General features: G+C 45.0%; 1 protein-coding gene across 4 annotated transcripts in view; it reads left to right on the top strand.

The window, feature by feature from the left end:
* Positions 1-15,851, top strand: part of osbpl5 (oxysterol binding protein-like 5) — a 165,611-nt gene that overhangs the window by 44,736 nt on the left and 105,024 nt on the right. For all 4 annotated transcript variants that reach the window (XM_014123859.3, XM_014123857.3, XM_082957122.1 and 1 more), the window contains 2 exons: positions 13,932-14,096; positions 14,825-14,898. In XM_014123859.3, the coding sequence (XP_013979334.3) occupies positions 13,955-14,096; positions 14,825-14,898 (216 nt within the window). In that variant the 5' untranslated portion in view covers positions 13,932-13,954. The remainder of the gene's footprint in view (positions 1-13,931; positions 14,097-14,824; positions 14,899-15,851) is intronic.

Below are 15,851 nucleotides of genomic sequence, written 5' to 3'. Positions count from 1 at the left end.
TTTAACCTGTTGGGTCTAGGGGGCAGCATTTGCACGTCTGGATAAAAAAAATGTACCCGATTTAATCTGGTTACTAATCCTACCCAGTAACTAGAATATGCATATACTTATTATATATGGATAGAAAACACTCTAAAGTTTCCAAAACTGTTTGAATGGTGTCTGTGAGTATAACAGAACTCATTTGGCAGGCAAAACCCTGAGACATTTTCTGACAGGAAGTGGATACCTGATGTGTTGTATTGAGTTTAAACCTCTCCCATTGAAAAACACAGGGGTTTAGGAATATTTTGGCACTTCCTATTGCTTCCACTAGATGTCACCAGCCTTTACAAAGTGTTTTGAGTCTTCTGGAGGGAGATCTGACCGAACAAGAGCCATGGAACGGTGATGTCCCATTAGACACCTGGCGCGCTACTTCATGTTGGGTACCCTCGTTCCAATACGTTATAAAAGGCTATGCATTCGTCCACCTTGAATATTATTCATGTTCTGGTTAAAAAAGGCCCTAATGATTTATGCTATACAACGTTTGACATGTTTGAACGAACGGAAATATATTTTTTCCCCTCGTTCATGACGAGAAGTCCGGCTGGCTTACATCATGTGCTAACGAGACGGAGATTTTTGGACATAAATGATGAGCTTTTTTGAACAAAACTACATTCGTTATGGACCTGTGATACCTGGAAGTGACATCTGATGAAGAGAATCAAAGGTAATGGATTATTTACATAGTATTTTCGATTTTAGATCTCCCCAACATGACGTCTAGTCTGTATCGCAACGCGTATTTTTCTGGGCACAGTGCTCAGATTATTGCAAAGTGTGATTTCCCAGTAAGGTTATTTTTAAATCTGGCAAGTTGATTGCGTTCAAAAGATGTAAATCTATAATTCTTTAAATGACAATATAATATTTTACCAATGTTTTCTAATTTTAATTATTTAATTTCTGACGCTGACTTGACTGCCGGTTATTGGAGGGAAACGATTTCCTCAACATCAATGCCATAGTAAAACGCTGTTTTTGTATATAAATATGAACTTGATAGAACTAAAAATGCATGCATTGTCTAACATAATGTCCTAGGAGTGTCATCTGATGGAGATTGTAAAAGGTTAGTGTATCATTTTAGCTGGTTTTATGGTTTTGGTGACCCTGTCTTTGACTTGACAAAACATTACACACAACTCTTGTAAATGTACTGTCCTAACATACTCTAAATTTATGCTTTCGCCGTAAAACCTTTTTGAAATCGTAAAACGTGGTTAGATTAAGGAGATGTTTATCTTTCAAATGGTGTAACATAGTTGTATTTTTGAAAAATTTGAATTTTGACATTTATTTGGATTCAAATTTGCCGCTCTTGAAATGCACCTGCTGTTGATGGAGTGCACCACAGGTGGCACGCTAGCGTCCCACCTAGCCCCAAGAGGTTAATGGCACAGGCAGGGAGCCCAGCCAACAGCGAGTTGCAGTAATCCAGACGGGAGATGACAAGTGCCTGGATTAGGACCTGCGCCGCTTCCTGTGTGAGGCAGGGTCGTACTCTGCGAATGTTGTAGAGCATGAACCTACAGGATCGGGTCACCGCCTTGATGTTAGTTGAGAACGACAGGGTGTTGTCCAGGGTCACGCCAAGGTTCTTAGCACTCTGGGAGGAGGACACAATGGAGTTGTCAACCGTGATGGCGAGATCATGGAACGGGCACTCCTTCCCTGGGAGGAAGAGCAGCTCCGTCTTGCCGAGGTTCAGCTTGAGGTGGTGATCCGTCATCCACACTGATATGTCTGCCAGACATGCAGAGATGCGGTTCGCCACCTGGTTATCAGAAGGGGGAAAGGAGCAGATTAATTGTGTGTCGTCTGCATAGCAATGATAGGAGAGACCATGTGACAGAGCCAAGTGACTTGGTGTATAGCGAGAATAGGAGAGGGCCTAGAACAGAGCCCTGGGGGACACCAGTGGTGAGAGCACGTGGTGCGGAGACAGATTCTCGCCACGCCACCTGGTAGGAGCGACCTGTCAGGTTGGACGCAATCCAAGCGTGGGCCGCGCCGGAGATGCCCAACTCGGAGAGGGTGGAGAGGAGGATCTGATGGTTCACAGTGTCAAAGGCAGCCGATAGGTCTAGAAGGATGAGAGCAGAGGAGAGAGAGTTAGCTTTAGCAGTGCGGAGCGCCTCCGTGACACAGAGAAGAGCAGTCTCAGTTGAATGACCAGTCTTGAAACCTGACTGATTTGGATCAAGAAGGTCATTCTGAGAGATAGCAGGAGAGCTGGCCAAGGACGGCACGTTCAAGAGTTTTGGAGAGAAAAGAAAGAAGGGATACTGGTCTGTAGTTGTTGACATCGGAGGGATCGAGTGTAGGTTTTTTCAGAAGGGGTGCAACTCTCACTCTCTTGAAGACGGAAGGGACGTAGCCAGCGGTCAAGGATGAGTTGATGAGCGAGGTGAGGTAAGGGAGAAGGTCTCCGGAAATGGTCTGGAGAAGAGAGGAGGGGATGGGGTCAAGCGGGCAGGTGGTTGGGCGGCCGGCCGTCACAAGACGCGAGATTTCATCTGGAGAGAGAGGGGAGAAAGAGGTCAAAGCACAGGGTAGGGCAGTGTGAGCAGGACCAGCGGTGTCGTTTGACTTAGCAAACGAGGATCGGATGTCGTCGACCTTCTTTTCAAAATGGTTGACGAAGTCATCCGCAGAGAGGGAGGAGGGGGGGGGGGGGAGATTCAGGAGGGAGGAGAAGGTGGCAAAAAGCTTCCTAGGGTTAGAGGCAGATGCTTGGAATTTAGAGTGGTAGAAAGTGGCTTTAGCAGCAGAGACAGAAGAGGAAAATGTAGAGAGGAGGGAGTGAAAGGATGCCAGGTCCGCAGGGAGGCGAGTTTTCCTCCATTTCCGCTCGGCTGCCCGGAGCCCTGTTCTGTGAGCTCGCAATGAGTCGTCGAGCCACGGAGCAGGAGGGGAGGACCGAGCCGGCCTGGAGGATAGGGGACATAGAGAGTCAAAGGATGCAGAAAGGGAGGAGAGGAGGGTTGAGGAGGCAGAATCAGGAGATAGGTTGGAGAAGGTTTGAGCAGAGGGAAGAGATGATAGGATGGAAGAGGAGAGAGTAGCGGGGGAGAGAGAGCGAAGGTTGGGATGGCGCAATACCATCTGAGTAGGGGCAGAGTGAGAAGTGTTGGATGAGAGCGAGAGGGAAAGGGATACAAGGTAGTGGTACGAGACTTGGAGGGGTGTTGCAATGAGATTAGTAGAAAAACAGCATCTAGTAAAGATGAGGTCAAGCGTATTGCCTGCCTTGTGAGTAGGGGGGGAAGGTGAGAGGGTGAGGTCAAAAGAGGAGAGGAGTGGAAAGAAGGAGGCAGAGAGGAATGAGTCAAAGGTAGACGTGGGGAGGTTAGTCACCCAGAACTGTGAGAGGTGAGCCATCCTCAGGAAAGGAACTTATCAAGGCGTCAAGCTCATTGATGAACTCTCCAAGGGAACCTGGAGGGCGATAAATGATAAGGATGTTAAGCTTGAAAGGGCTGGTAACTGTGACAGCATGGAATTCAAAGGAGGCGATAGACAGATGGGTCAGGGGAGAAAAAGAGAATGTCCACTTCGGAGAGATGAGGATCCCAGTGCCACCACCCCGCTGACCAGAAGCTCTCGGGGTGTGCGAGAACACGTGGGCAGACGAGGAGAGAGCAGTAGGAGTAGCAGTGTTATCTGTAGTAATCCATGTTTCCGTCAGTGCCAAGAAGTCGAGGGACTGGAGGGTAGCATAGGCTGAGATGAACTCTGCCTTGTTGGCTGCAGACCGGCAGTTCCAGAGGCTGCCGGAGACCTTTAACTCCACGTGGGTCGTGCGCGCTGGGACCACCACGTTAGAGTGGCAGCGGCCACGCGGTGTGAAGCGTTTGTATGGCCTGTGCAGAGAGGAGAGAACAGGGATAGACAGACACATAGTTGACAGGCTACATAAGAGGCTACGCTAATGCAAAGGAGATTGGAATGACAAGTGGACTACACGTCTCGAATGTTCAGAAAGTTAAGCTTACGTTGCAAAAATCTTATTGACTAAAATGATTAAAATTATACAGTACTGCTGGCTGGTGAAGTAGGCTAGCTAGCAGTGGCTGCGTTGTTGACTTTGTTTGAAAGTGTAGCTGGCTAGGTAACCTCGATAGTTTCAGTACTACACCTTATCATGATACAAAGGCAACTATGTAGCTAGCTAACATAACACTAATGAAGACGTTCCTTTGTAATGTATTTAGTTTCTGTTGGAAGGTGAGCCTTCGCCCCAGTCTGAGGTCTGGAGCAGGTTTTCATCAAGAATCTCTCTATACTTTGCTCCTTTCATCTTTCCCTCGATCCTGACTAGTCTTCCAGTCTCTGCCTCTGAAAAACATCCCCTCTACATGATGCTGCCACCACCATGCTTCACCGTAAGGATGGTGCCAGGTTTCCTCCAGACGTGACGCTTGGCATTCAGGCCAAAGAGATCAATCTTGGTTTCATCCGACCAGAGAATCTTGTTTCTCATGGTCTGAGGTCCTTTTGGTGTCTTTTTGGCAAACTCCAAGCGGGCTGTCATGTGCCTTTTGACTGAGTGGCTTTCGTCTGGCCACTCTACCATAGAGGCCTGATTGGTGGAGTGGTGCAGAGATGGTTGTCCTTCTGGAAGGCACTGTCAGAGTGACCATCGGGTTCTTGGTCACCTCCCTGACCAAGCCCCTTCTCCCCCGATTGCTCAGTTTGGCTGGGTTGGGCAGCCAGCTCTAGGAAGAGTATTGGTGGTTCCAAACTTCTTACATTTAAGGAAGGTGGAGGCCACTGTTCTTGGGGACCTTCAATGCTGCAGACATTTTTTTTGGTACCCTTCCCCAGATCTGTGCCTCGACACAATCCTGTCTTGGAGAATTCCTTCAACCTAATGGCTTGGTTTTTGCTCTGACATGCACTGTCAACTGTGGGACCTTAGATAGACATGTGTGTGCCTTTCCAAATCATGTCCAATCAATGTCATTTACCACAGGTTTACTCCAAGTTGAAGAAACATCAAGGATGATAAATGGAAACAGGATGCAACTGAGCTCAATTTCGAGTCTCCTAGCGCAGGTACTGAATACATATGTAAATAAGGTATCTGTTTTTTATTTTGATATTGTGTGTAGATTGAGATTTTTAAATTTTTTATCCATTTTAGAATAAGGCTGTAACGTAGCTGTGGAAAAAGTCAAGGGGTCTGAATACTTTCCGAGTGCACTGTAAGTATGTTTTAAAAATGCATACTTCCTCTAGCTCATTGCAAAGTGGTTTGTGAAGCGCTGATGGAGCCTTCCTTCCGTTGCCTATTGCTGCGTTCATTTGCTAGTCAGAACTAGGAATCTCTGAATTTTTCGATTCGCTAACTGGTTGTAGTTATACATGTGCCACATTCAATCAGTTGGCAAGTTGAACATTTCAGAGTTTCGTAGTTCTGACTAGCACGTGAACGTGGCATATGCGTTTACTGTTTGAGATGCTGTAGCATCAGCTCTCGTGCTGTCTGGCACGTTGACCGCTCAAAGGCTCTGTATCTATATGCTGTAAATGAGATGCATAACTAATATAATGGACATGTACCAATATGTGACAAACCATTTTTTGTAAAAAACAAACTCAAGAAAGATAGATTGGGACAGACATTCCCATTCTGCCAAATTAGTCTAGTCCAGTCCCGGGAGTCGTGTCCCTGTACGGCCTTGTCTTCATCAGGACTGAGTGGAGTCGTGTCCCTGTACGGCCTCGTCTTCATCAGGACTGAGTGGAGCTTAGAATATAGCAGCCTCTCTAGTGATTGTGATTGTTGTCCTCAGCTAGCTTGCCCACTCAGGCACTGACAGAGGGCTCTGCTCCAGTGGCCTCTTACTGTTCCCCATGAGAGCTCCCCAAAATACCCCTGATCAGTCACACACACACACACACACACACACACACACACCCCCCCCCCCCCCAACCAGCATCTAGAATAGCCCATGCACCCCACCACCCCTTTCCCAGCCAGCCAGCGTTTCAAATAGAAATGCACAGTTCGTGCTCTAGCTCCTGCTAAGCACTCTCAGTATAACATAGAGCTGTCATTCTGCAGCCGGAAGCACACGTACACATATGACATTCTCTCTTTCTTAAAATAGACCTGGCTAAACCACCCTATTGTGACTAGTTAGCTAAACCACCCTATCCCCTATAAAGTACACTGCTTTTGACCAGGGTTCATAGGCCCCTGGTAAAAACGGACTATGTAGGGAATACGGTGCAATTTGGGATGCAATCAGTAATTGATCCCATCTCCTTTTTATAGTCCTCTGAAATGCTATACAGCTGCATACATCTTTGGGAGAGGTTTATGTAGGCCAGGGGTGTCAAATATATGGCCTGCGGCTTTGACAAGAAACATTTTCAAAATTAGTGAGAAATCGATAGTTACATATCTCAATATTATGGACAATGTTATATCAATACTTTGACTCCAAATACCACATTTATTTCCCTAGGTAGCTTTAGCTAGCGCTAGTCGGCTGTACCTGCTCTAAAACTCAGGTATTTTTTTATCCTATATGTTGTTCTCCATCTTCTTTTTAAATAGTGAGCCAACATGCTTTCACCACTTACAACTAGTTTTGTAAATGAGTGAATCATGCTCTCTTGTCTCTCTGCAGCAGACATATTGTGAGCAATATCTTTTGGGACATTAAATTGCAATAAGATCGCAGTATCGAATCGCAATACATATATCATGTTGAGAATCGCAATACATGTCGTATCGGCGCCTAACTATCGTGAGGTCCCTGACAATTCCCAGTCTTAGTAGAAATGATAATGGACCTACATTCATACTGTTTCTTGACTGTGTCCAGCACACTAATAATCATTGAAATGAAAGCTAGGCAGTCAGGGAGCATCGAATATTCCCAAAACGATGGATAGAGGACAACTTTTTAGCACATTTTGACAGTGATGGAAATATGAACAATTTTCAGTGCGGCCTTCCGGACCTCCGTTGAAGACTGAATGCGGCCCCGGGGCCGAAATGAGTTTGACACCCCTGATGTAGGCCAATCTCTTCTCTGCTTCTACTACCTTCTGTTATAGGAAGAGCCAGCATCTCCTAACCCCTCTCCTGAATAGTTCCATATTCTGCAAATGTAATATGCATTTGTTTCTCTTAGCTCTCCATATCGTGTGTGTGGTGTCTTTTGAGATGGGCTATTTGTTGTGTGGGGATGCACATGCATGCATCGCATTTACATTTGAGTTGTTTAGCAGACACTTATCAAGAGTGATTTAGTTAATTCATCTGAAGATGGTTGGGTAAGGCAACTTGCATGACGACGGAAGCTGAATTCTTCTGATGTTCTATGTTCGCTGAATACTGCACTTCAGTCTGAGACTGCCATCGTTGGAAGTCGTTTGTGGTGATCTGAAAATGGGACTATCAGAACAGTTAGAATGTGTTTGCGTTCTAGAAATCGTCGGGTAGATACTCGGATCCAGACTCATTGCAGAGGAAAAAACTAACGTCCGTGGGCGTGGCGTAGCATTTGGCCGGAGCTAGGAGTTTGGGTAGCCAGGCTATGAAATGTAACCAAGATGCATGATGCAGAAAGCCACTAAAATAAAGTATCTGTCAAACCTGGGCTTTAGCCTGCCTGAATGGTAGATGGGCAGATTTTGCACCAGGCAAGCTCAATCAAGCCCAGCTAAAGTATTTGAAATCATTTCAAATAGTATTTGAACCCAGTCTGGTTTGTATGTGTGAGGATGTGACTGCAGCCCAACCAATGCAGTATGTAGGTCATCTGGCCAGCCAGAAATCCTGATGTCGGAGGAATGAGGGGAGGTGAGAGAGGGGGAGGATGGATGGAGAGGGAGAGAGAGAGAGAAAATCAAGAGGACCTTAATCTGTGCCATCATGTAGAAACAGCTGGCTCACCATTCAATCTTATCATCTCCCTCTCAAAACTCGAACACACACACACATTGCAGAGCCACATGCTTGAGCTGCTAGTCATCTGTCGTATGTCATCAGGGTGTGCCAGACGGTACTTTCCCTAACAGCGGTGTGGTGTTGTGATGGTCATAGGACTGACAGACAGCGGGGACAATATGTCAGGGGATCAGCTGCTTTTTAAATGTTTATTTAACCATTTAACTAGGCAAGTCAGTAAAGAACAAATTCTTATTTTACAATGACGGCCTACCACGGCGAAACCCTCCCCTAACCCGGACGACTCTGGGCCAATTGTGCGCCGCCCTGTGGGACTCCCGATCACGGCCGGTTGTGATACAGCCCGGGATCGAGCCAGGGTCTGTAGTGAGGCCTCTAGCACTGAGATGCAGTGCCTTAGACCGCTACGCCACTCGGGAGTTAAAGGAAGTGCCCAACATGGGGCACGAACCTACGACACTGAGATTAAGAGTCTCATGCTCTACCGACTCGCCAATCTCAACTGTTTTTGTATTTTGGGGTTTATCCTACCAGACCACTCAAAATTGTGTGGACAATAGAGCCTATTTGAAGTCATTCATAATTTCACATTTGTTGCAAAATTCCCTATATAGTGCCCTATGGGTCAAAAGTAGTGCACTATATAGGAAGTAGGGTGCCATTAGGAACATAGCCATTGCCATCATAGTCCTGCTAGTGGTGTGTGCCGTTTGGGAGCCGTTGAATAACCTAGCTGATTCATCTAGGCTACATTCACTATGATCAGGGCATGGCCCACACCAGTAGTGGTTGCTTGCTTTAGCCTATAATAATGAATCATATATTTCATTGTCACACACCGGATATGCGCAATGAAATGTGTTGTTTTACAGGGTCAGCCATAGTAGTACAGCGCCCCTGGAGCAAATTAGGGTGAAGTGCCTTGCTCAAATAAACATCAAAGATTTTTCACCTTGACCTACTACTATGTGTGATTGTAGTGTTTTTGTAGAAAAGTAAAGGGGCAATCTGCAGTTGCTACATACATTTTTGGACTTACACATTAACGATATGTACCCACTAATTATTGAGGAATATCACTTATAAATGCCTCATGAGTTTAGCTCAACTGTCGTAACCCATCAGAACCCCAAATATACGCTTGTTTACGTATACGCAGTGTTTGTGAACAATGTAAAATGGAGGCCACTGTGTTCTTGGGGACCTTCAATGCTGCAGAAATGTTTTGGTACCTTTCCCCAGATCTGCCTCGACACAATCCTGTCTCAGAGCTCTACAGACAATTCCTTCGACATCATGGCTTGTTTTTTTTGTTCTGACATGCACTGTCAACTGTGGGACCTTATATAGACAGGTGTGTGCCTTTCCAAATAATGTTCAATCAATTGAATTTACCACAGGTGTTTCTACAACTTGGAGTCCATCTCAAGGATGATCAATGGAAACAGGATGTACCTGAGCTCAATTTCGAGTCTCATAGCAAAGGGTCTGAATACTTATGTCAATAAGGTATTTCTGTAGTTTTCTTTGTAATACATTTGCAAAAATATCTACAAACCTATTTTCACTTAGTCATTGAGTGTTGCGTGTAGATTGAAAAAAATATTCCATTTAGATTAAGGCTGTAACAGAACAAAATGTGGAAAAAGTTAAGGGGTCTGAATACTTTCCAAATACAATGAAGTTGTTATTGTCTAGAAACCTACAGTCCACTTAGCTAAGGTAGTGACCTCAGACTGATGGTGGTAGCTAGCTAACTTACCTGCAGCAGTTTCAAGCTAGCTAATGTCTTTTTGTTTAATCAACTATCAATCAGATGGATAGCTTAGCAAATATAGCTTTTCCATTTCTCTTCGCATGTAAAGCTGCCTGATACATTAATAGCAACTGGCAAGCTGTATCATAAGTCAGAAGCCAGCTAGCAATTCCAAGTTCTTGACTTTTTTTTTTTTTTTTTTTTACCAACAAAAGTCATGTACACTTAGAAAAGAGACTATTACCTTCAAGCAGATCATTTTAGTTTTATTCTAGGACTCCAAGCCTAAGAGTAATAGCTACTTGTTTGTAGAACCGGTGTCTTCACCAGATGTCATCCCCATTCAGCTCCACAGTCTTCACCTGAACGAGTGTCACAGGCAAAATCATAGGCTGCGTCATGTACTTGAGGGGGCGTTGTGTGAGAAATTACAGATTTGTAAATGTTTTATTGCCATCTACAAGGGGTGTATATTCGATTTATATTGGCTAATTTAAACTTGAAACATGGCCTTTCAATGTCTGCTTTTTAAAATTTTTACCCATCTACCAATAGGTACCCTTCTTTGAGGGATTGGAAAACCTCCCTGGTCTTTGTGGGTGAATCTGTGTTAGAAATTCACTGCTCGACTGCGGGACCTTACAGATAATTGTTTCTGTGGGGTTCAGAGATGATTTAGCCATTTCAAAAATCATGTTAAACTGTTATTGCACACAGAGTGATTCCATGCAACTTATTATTTGACTTGTTCAGCAAAATTGTACTCCTGAACTTATTTAGGCTTGCCATAACAAAGGGGTTGAATACTTATTGAGTCTAAACATTTTAGCTTTTCATTTCTAATTAATTTGTAAAAATGTCTCAAAACAATTACACTTTGATATTATGGGGTATTTAAAGTCAGGCTGTAACACAACAAAATGTGGAAAAAGTCCAGGGGTGTGAATACTTTCTGAAGGCGCTGTATGTATAGATTGCATTTGGATTACTGTTACAATGCAATTTGGGTTGTTAATTGGATTCGTTATGCCATTTTTTTATTTTTTTTATTATTAATGTACGTGTTTGACATTTTACTACATTGTTTGGAGCAAGTAACATAAGCATTTCGCTGCCCCCACTATAACATCTGCTAAACTGTGTACGTGACCAGTAAACTTTGATGTGATTGGCTGATTGTTACCGTGTCGAAACAATGGATCATATGACTCGCAATGTCGAACTGTAGCTATGCATTCTAAGAATAGTTCAGTCTCTCCTCTCCCCTCCTATTTGACACTATTGATAGTTGACGACGAGCCCGTCTCCCACGTGTCCTCCTTCCTCTGTCCCTCCGATTGTGAGCAGTGTGAGTATTACTGGTACGGTTGGAACATGATGCCTAACGGTGCCTATTCCAAACTACTTGGACGTTTAATTGTCTGTTCCTTCCTGTGGCGGAGGTCCAGTTGTCTCTCCTTCGCTGCAGTCGTCTCCGTTACACACCCAGGCAGACTAGAGTTACTGCAGCAAAAGGCCAGACGCTGTCCCCTCACACTCAAGACATATACAAGCTAATACACAACCTATAACTCAGCGCACGTATAACGCAACATGGGCTAAGTGACTATGCAAGAGTGCATGTCATCGTCAGTACTCACTGCCTCCTCTCTCTCCTGTTCATCTAACGCTACTCTTGAGGGTAGAGGGTAGTCTTACTGTGGTGAAGAAACCCCTGTGATGTTATTCAAACACCTTCAGTCGTGTGTGTGTGTAAAAGGTTTTTGCAGGACCCAGGCCTTAACCAAACCGTTGCTGCACTAATCGTGGGTCTGGGATTGGGAGATGTGTGCTCATTTACTGTTTTCTGCCCCCGGAGGGGAGTGTGTGTGTGTGTGTGTGAGAGAGCTGGGATTGGTCGGTATAGTATCTCCCCCCCCCACTGTAGCATGAGCTTGTATAATCCCCCTTAGCGAGGAAAAGCAGACGGACACAGCCACGAAACACACCCAAACAATAATTCCCCTGCCCTCCAACTGTTTTTGCCTGTCGAGATTGGGTCTGCCAAAAGGTCTCGGCGTCTGGGCTGGCATGGGAAGTGGGTCTGTCCTCTCTGTCTGACGTTGGCCTGCCGCCGTGTCTGTGGGCTGTTGTGTAACAATGGAAATAGCAGGCTCTCTGCTGCGGCTCTGCAACCCACCCTACACACTCTCTCTCTTACTCTCTCTCGCTCTCTCCTCTGTCACATACACACACTGCAGCAGCAGCAGGAGACTATTTATAGACCAACCCAGCTAGGGGAAATTTGGGGAAGGCTAAATTCTCCCACTCTTTCATTTGCTCTCCCTGTCCCTCTCTCGCTGTCCCTCTCCTCTTCCTCACGTCGTTCTCTCTCTATACCTCTTCCTCATATCTTTCTCTCCTCTTCCTCACGTCTTTCTCTCTCCCCTCTGCCTCACACACACTAAAACACATTAATTTATATGCTAAGGTTTGAACAGCAAAAAAGCAGTTGTGTGATGGTCTAGCTCAAAAGCTGTGTAGTCAGGCAGTTGCACCATATCTACATTATAGATCACATTTCTACTCTGAATGTGTTGTAGCTGTGGTCTTTTGATGTATCTTTTCTCAACAACTGTGCTCTCATTCAGAGAGAGAGAGACCGGAGCGAGAGAGACCGAGAAAGTGCGGGACGTGAGGGGGCAGAGAGGAAGTGCAGATAGGGGATGGGTGTGTGAGTGGATTGAGAGATTAAGTGGTAGAGGGCACCTTTTCTTTGAGAAAGAGGAAAAAGAGAGAGCCATGACCGGCTTGAGTTGTAGGCCTCCAGCGAGCCTAGGCCTATATATATATATATATATATATATATGTATATGTGTGTGTATATATATGTGTATGTGTGTATGTATATGACTCATCGTGGAACGCCACATGGAGGAAGAAAGAAGAGCAGCAGGGAGGGGCTGGAGAGGGTGAGCTCGTGTCTGTCCCATTGTGCTCTCTATACTTCCCTTTCGATGTTCACAGCAAATCAAGGCTAAGGCGGAAGCAATACCACTACACTGCCCAAGCCTAGCTGACCTATCCAGACCTTTCAGATCTGAAAACATTGAATGTTTAGGGCCAAGGGGAAGTGGTAGGGAGTGGAGTGATAGAGGGAGTAGTACGTTGTTTCATTCATTATCAATACACGTACAGACCTCACTATCCCTAGGGATGCAACTGCTGCTCCTACATAACATCACGTTTACATTTGAGTAATTTAGCAGCCGCTCTTATCCAGAGCGAATTACAGAAGCAATTAGGGTTAAGTGCCATCGACAGATTTTTCACCTTGTTGGCTCGGTGATTCGAACCAGCAACCTTTCGCTCTTAAGTGCTAGGCTACCTGCCGCCCCTACGTCACAGTTAAAGCCAAACAAAGGAGTGAGTAGTGTCATTTATTGACCAACCCTCTTTGGGCGTTAAGGGTCAGACCCTGGGCCAGTTGACTCTGTGTGTTGTGTAGGCTGAGGTCTGCCTTTCCTCTCTAAACATGGTGAGCCTGGTGACTGTCATGCTCTGTGTGGAGTGGCGATGATGTCAGCGAATCGGTGACGGAGAGCCTGCCTGTCACAGACTGGCAATTGTATAGATGGTCGGTCGCATAGACTGGCATTGTGATACGGCCACATTGTGTGGACAGGCTGACGTAGCATAGCTGAGTCGAGCACGGTTCTCTGAAAGTCCAAAACGGCGAGGTGGGAGGAACCATCATGAGGTAGCGAGAGAAACTGTAGAAATAGATATGAAAGAGACTAAAAGACAGAAGAGCACTACATGTGAAAGCTCACTTTTTAAAATATGAAACAGGGCTGAAGGTGATGTTTTGGGTATCAGTTTGTCTGGACAGCACACAAACGCACAACTGAAAATGAGACTTACTTAACACATTTTCACCGCACTGGAACACTCGTCTTCGTGTTACCCCTGCTCAGTAGTCTAGTCGTATTTTGAAAATGTTGTACTCGTGTAGTGGTTTCAAAAATTACCAACCTTTAGTCGAGTATTTGATCGAAATCTAATGGTCTGGATTACTCTTCATGCGGTGCTTTACTATTTTTCACCATTTTAGTATTTACTACTTTTAGTATTTACAACATACTAGGCTGTTTTTGTAATCTGGATTGGGCAGAGTGAGTAACAAGTCTCTCTCCTCTCTCCACTCCCCCCCAGAGGAAGAGTAGGCAGCAGACAGGATGAAGGAGGAGAACTTGTTTCATCGGAGGATGTCTCTGTCTCCCAACGCCACCTCTCCCTCCCCTCCTAAGATCGACCACCGCTCTCTGACCCGCAACATGTCTTACGGAGGAGAAAGCGAGCTTTTCCCGCTCAGCCCAGGTAAGGCTGGTGTGTTTTCACTAGTAACCAAACTGATGCAAACTCACCAAAACGGGGAGGAACTACCTAATCTTGTTTGCCACGTTTGTACACTAATGAATACACCCCTTGATATATACTCCACCAGACGTTTCCATAACCACCTTGTGACTTCACCACGCACCGCACAGAGATTTTAATGCCTGCACTAGGTTATTTTACATTTACATTTTTAGTCATTTAGCAGACGCTCTTATCCAGAGCGACTTACAGTAGTGAATACATTTCATTAAAAAAATGTTTTCCCCGTACTGGTCCACCGTGGGAATCAAACCCACAACCCTGGCGTTGCAAACACCATGCTCTACCAACTGAGCCACACGGGACCGCGGTTATACCTTTACACTAGCGCCAGGGACGTATTGTTAAGAAGAATGTTTGGTGAAGTATAAACCCTAGGGGTCACCTTTCAGTCCCAGCAGGTTACCACTAGAAATGACTGTAAACGAGTCTATCCAGGGATTGACATTAAGCTCTTCCAGACTTTTGCCTGTCTGGCAAGCCGAGAGCATTTTTTACTTTCATAAACATTTTAAGTTACTTGCCCAGTTTTTTGGGGAATGACATTTAGAGCATGCACAAATTGCAGTTGGCTGTCCGAATGCCTGCCTGTTTACCACACATGATCTGTCTGTCTGCTCTCTCTAATCTGCTCTGTCTGTCTGATTGTGTATGTGTCCTGTTTGCAGGTATGGAGTCAGAAGGGAATGGTGTGTCCATGATGAGTGACGAGATCAGCCCCGCCCAGTCGCCTAGCAGCAAGGTAAGAAGACCGCTTCTGATTGGACCTCTGTGTAACAATATCAGGTGGGTTTCCCGATATTGATGGATCTTTAGGATGAGTGATCAGTTTCCCCAAACCACCTTGTTAATCACATCACATGCTTTCTGTTCTGGGATCAGCCTCCTCTACCCAAGTGTCAATCTTTTTTTATTTTATTTGTATTTATTTTTTCTCCCCTGCTTCGTGATATCCAATTGGTAGTTGCAGTCTTGTCCCATTGCTCCAACTCCCCTACGAATCTTAATATGACTATACAATGGAGAACCTGGACCAGTTCTGAAAAACTGCTTTGTCATATGCCAATATTGAGGCGCTCGCTTTTAATGTGTTCAAAACAAAATATAAACACAACATGCAACAATTTCCAAGATTTTACTGAGTTACAGTTCATATAAGGTAACCAGTCAATTTATATAAATTCATTAAGCCCTAATCTATGGATTTCACATGACTGGGAATACAGATATGCATTTGTTGTTCACAGATACCTTAAAAAAGGTAGGGTTGTTTAACGGAAAACCGCTCAGTATCTCGTGTGACCATTCACCTCATGCAGGGCGACACAACTCCTTTCACATAGAGTTGATCTGGCTGTTGATTGTGGCCTGTGGAATGTTGTCCCACTGCTCTTCAATGGCTGTTCCAGAGCATCCCAAATTAGTGCAATGGGTGACATTTCTGAGTACAGATCCTTGCGACATGGGACCGTGCATTATCATGCTAAAACATGAGGGGATGGCGGCAGATGAATGGAACTGCACGGTATCTCTGTACATTCAAATTGCCATCAATAAAATGCAATTGTGTTTGTTGTCCGTAGCTTATGCCTGCTCATACCATAACCCAATTGCCACCATGGGCACTCGGCTCACAACATTGACATCAACAAATTCCTCGCCCACACAACGCCATACATGTGGTACTGCCAAATT

This window comes from Salmo salar, chromosome 10 (genome assembly GCF_965601325.2).
Source record: "Salmo salar chromosome 10, fSalSal1, whole genome shotgun sequence".
NCBI classification, from domain to species: domain Eukaryota; kingdom Metazoa; phylum Chordata; class Actinopteri; order Salmoniformes; family Salmonidae; genus Salmo; species Salmo salar.
The sequence above is the reverse complement of the archived record's forward strand: the minus strand, read 5'-3'. Positions and strand labels throughout refer to the sequence as shown.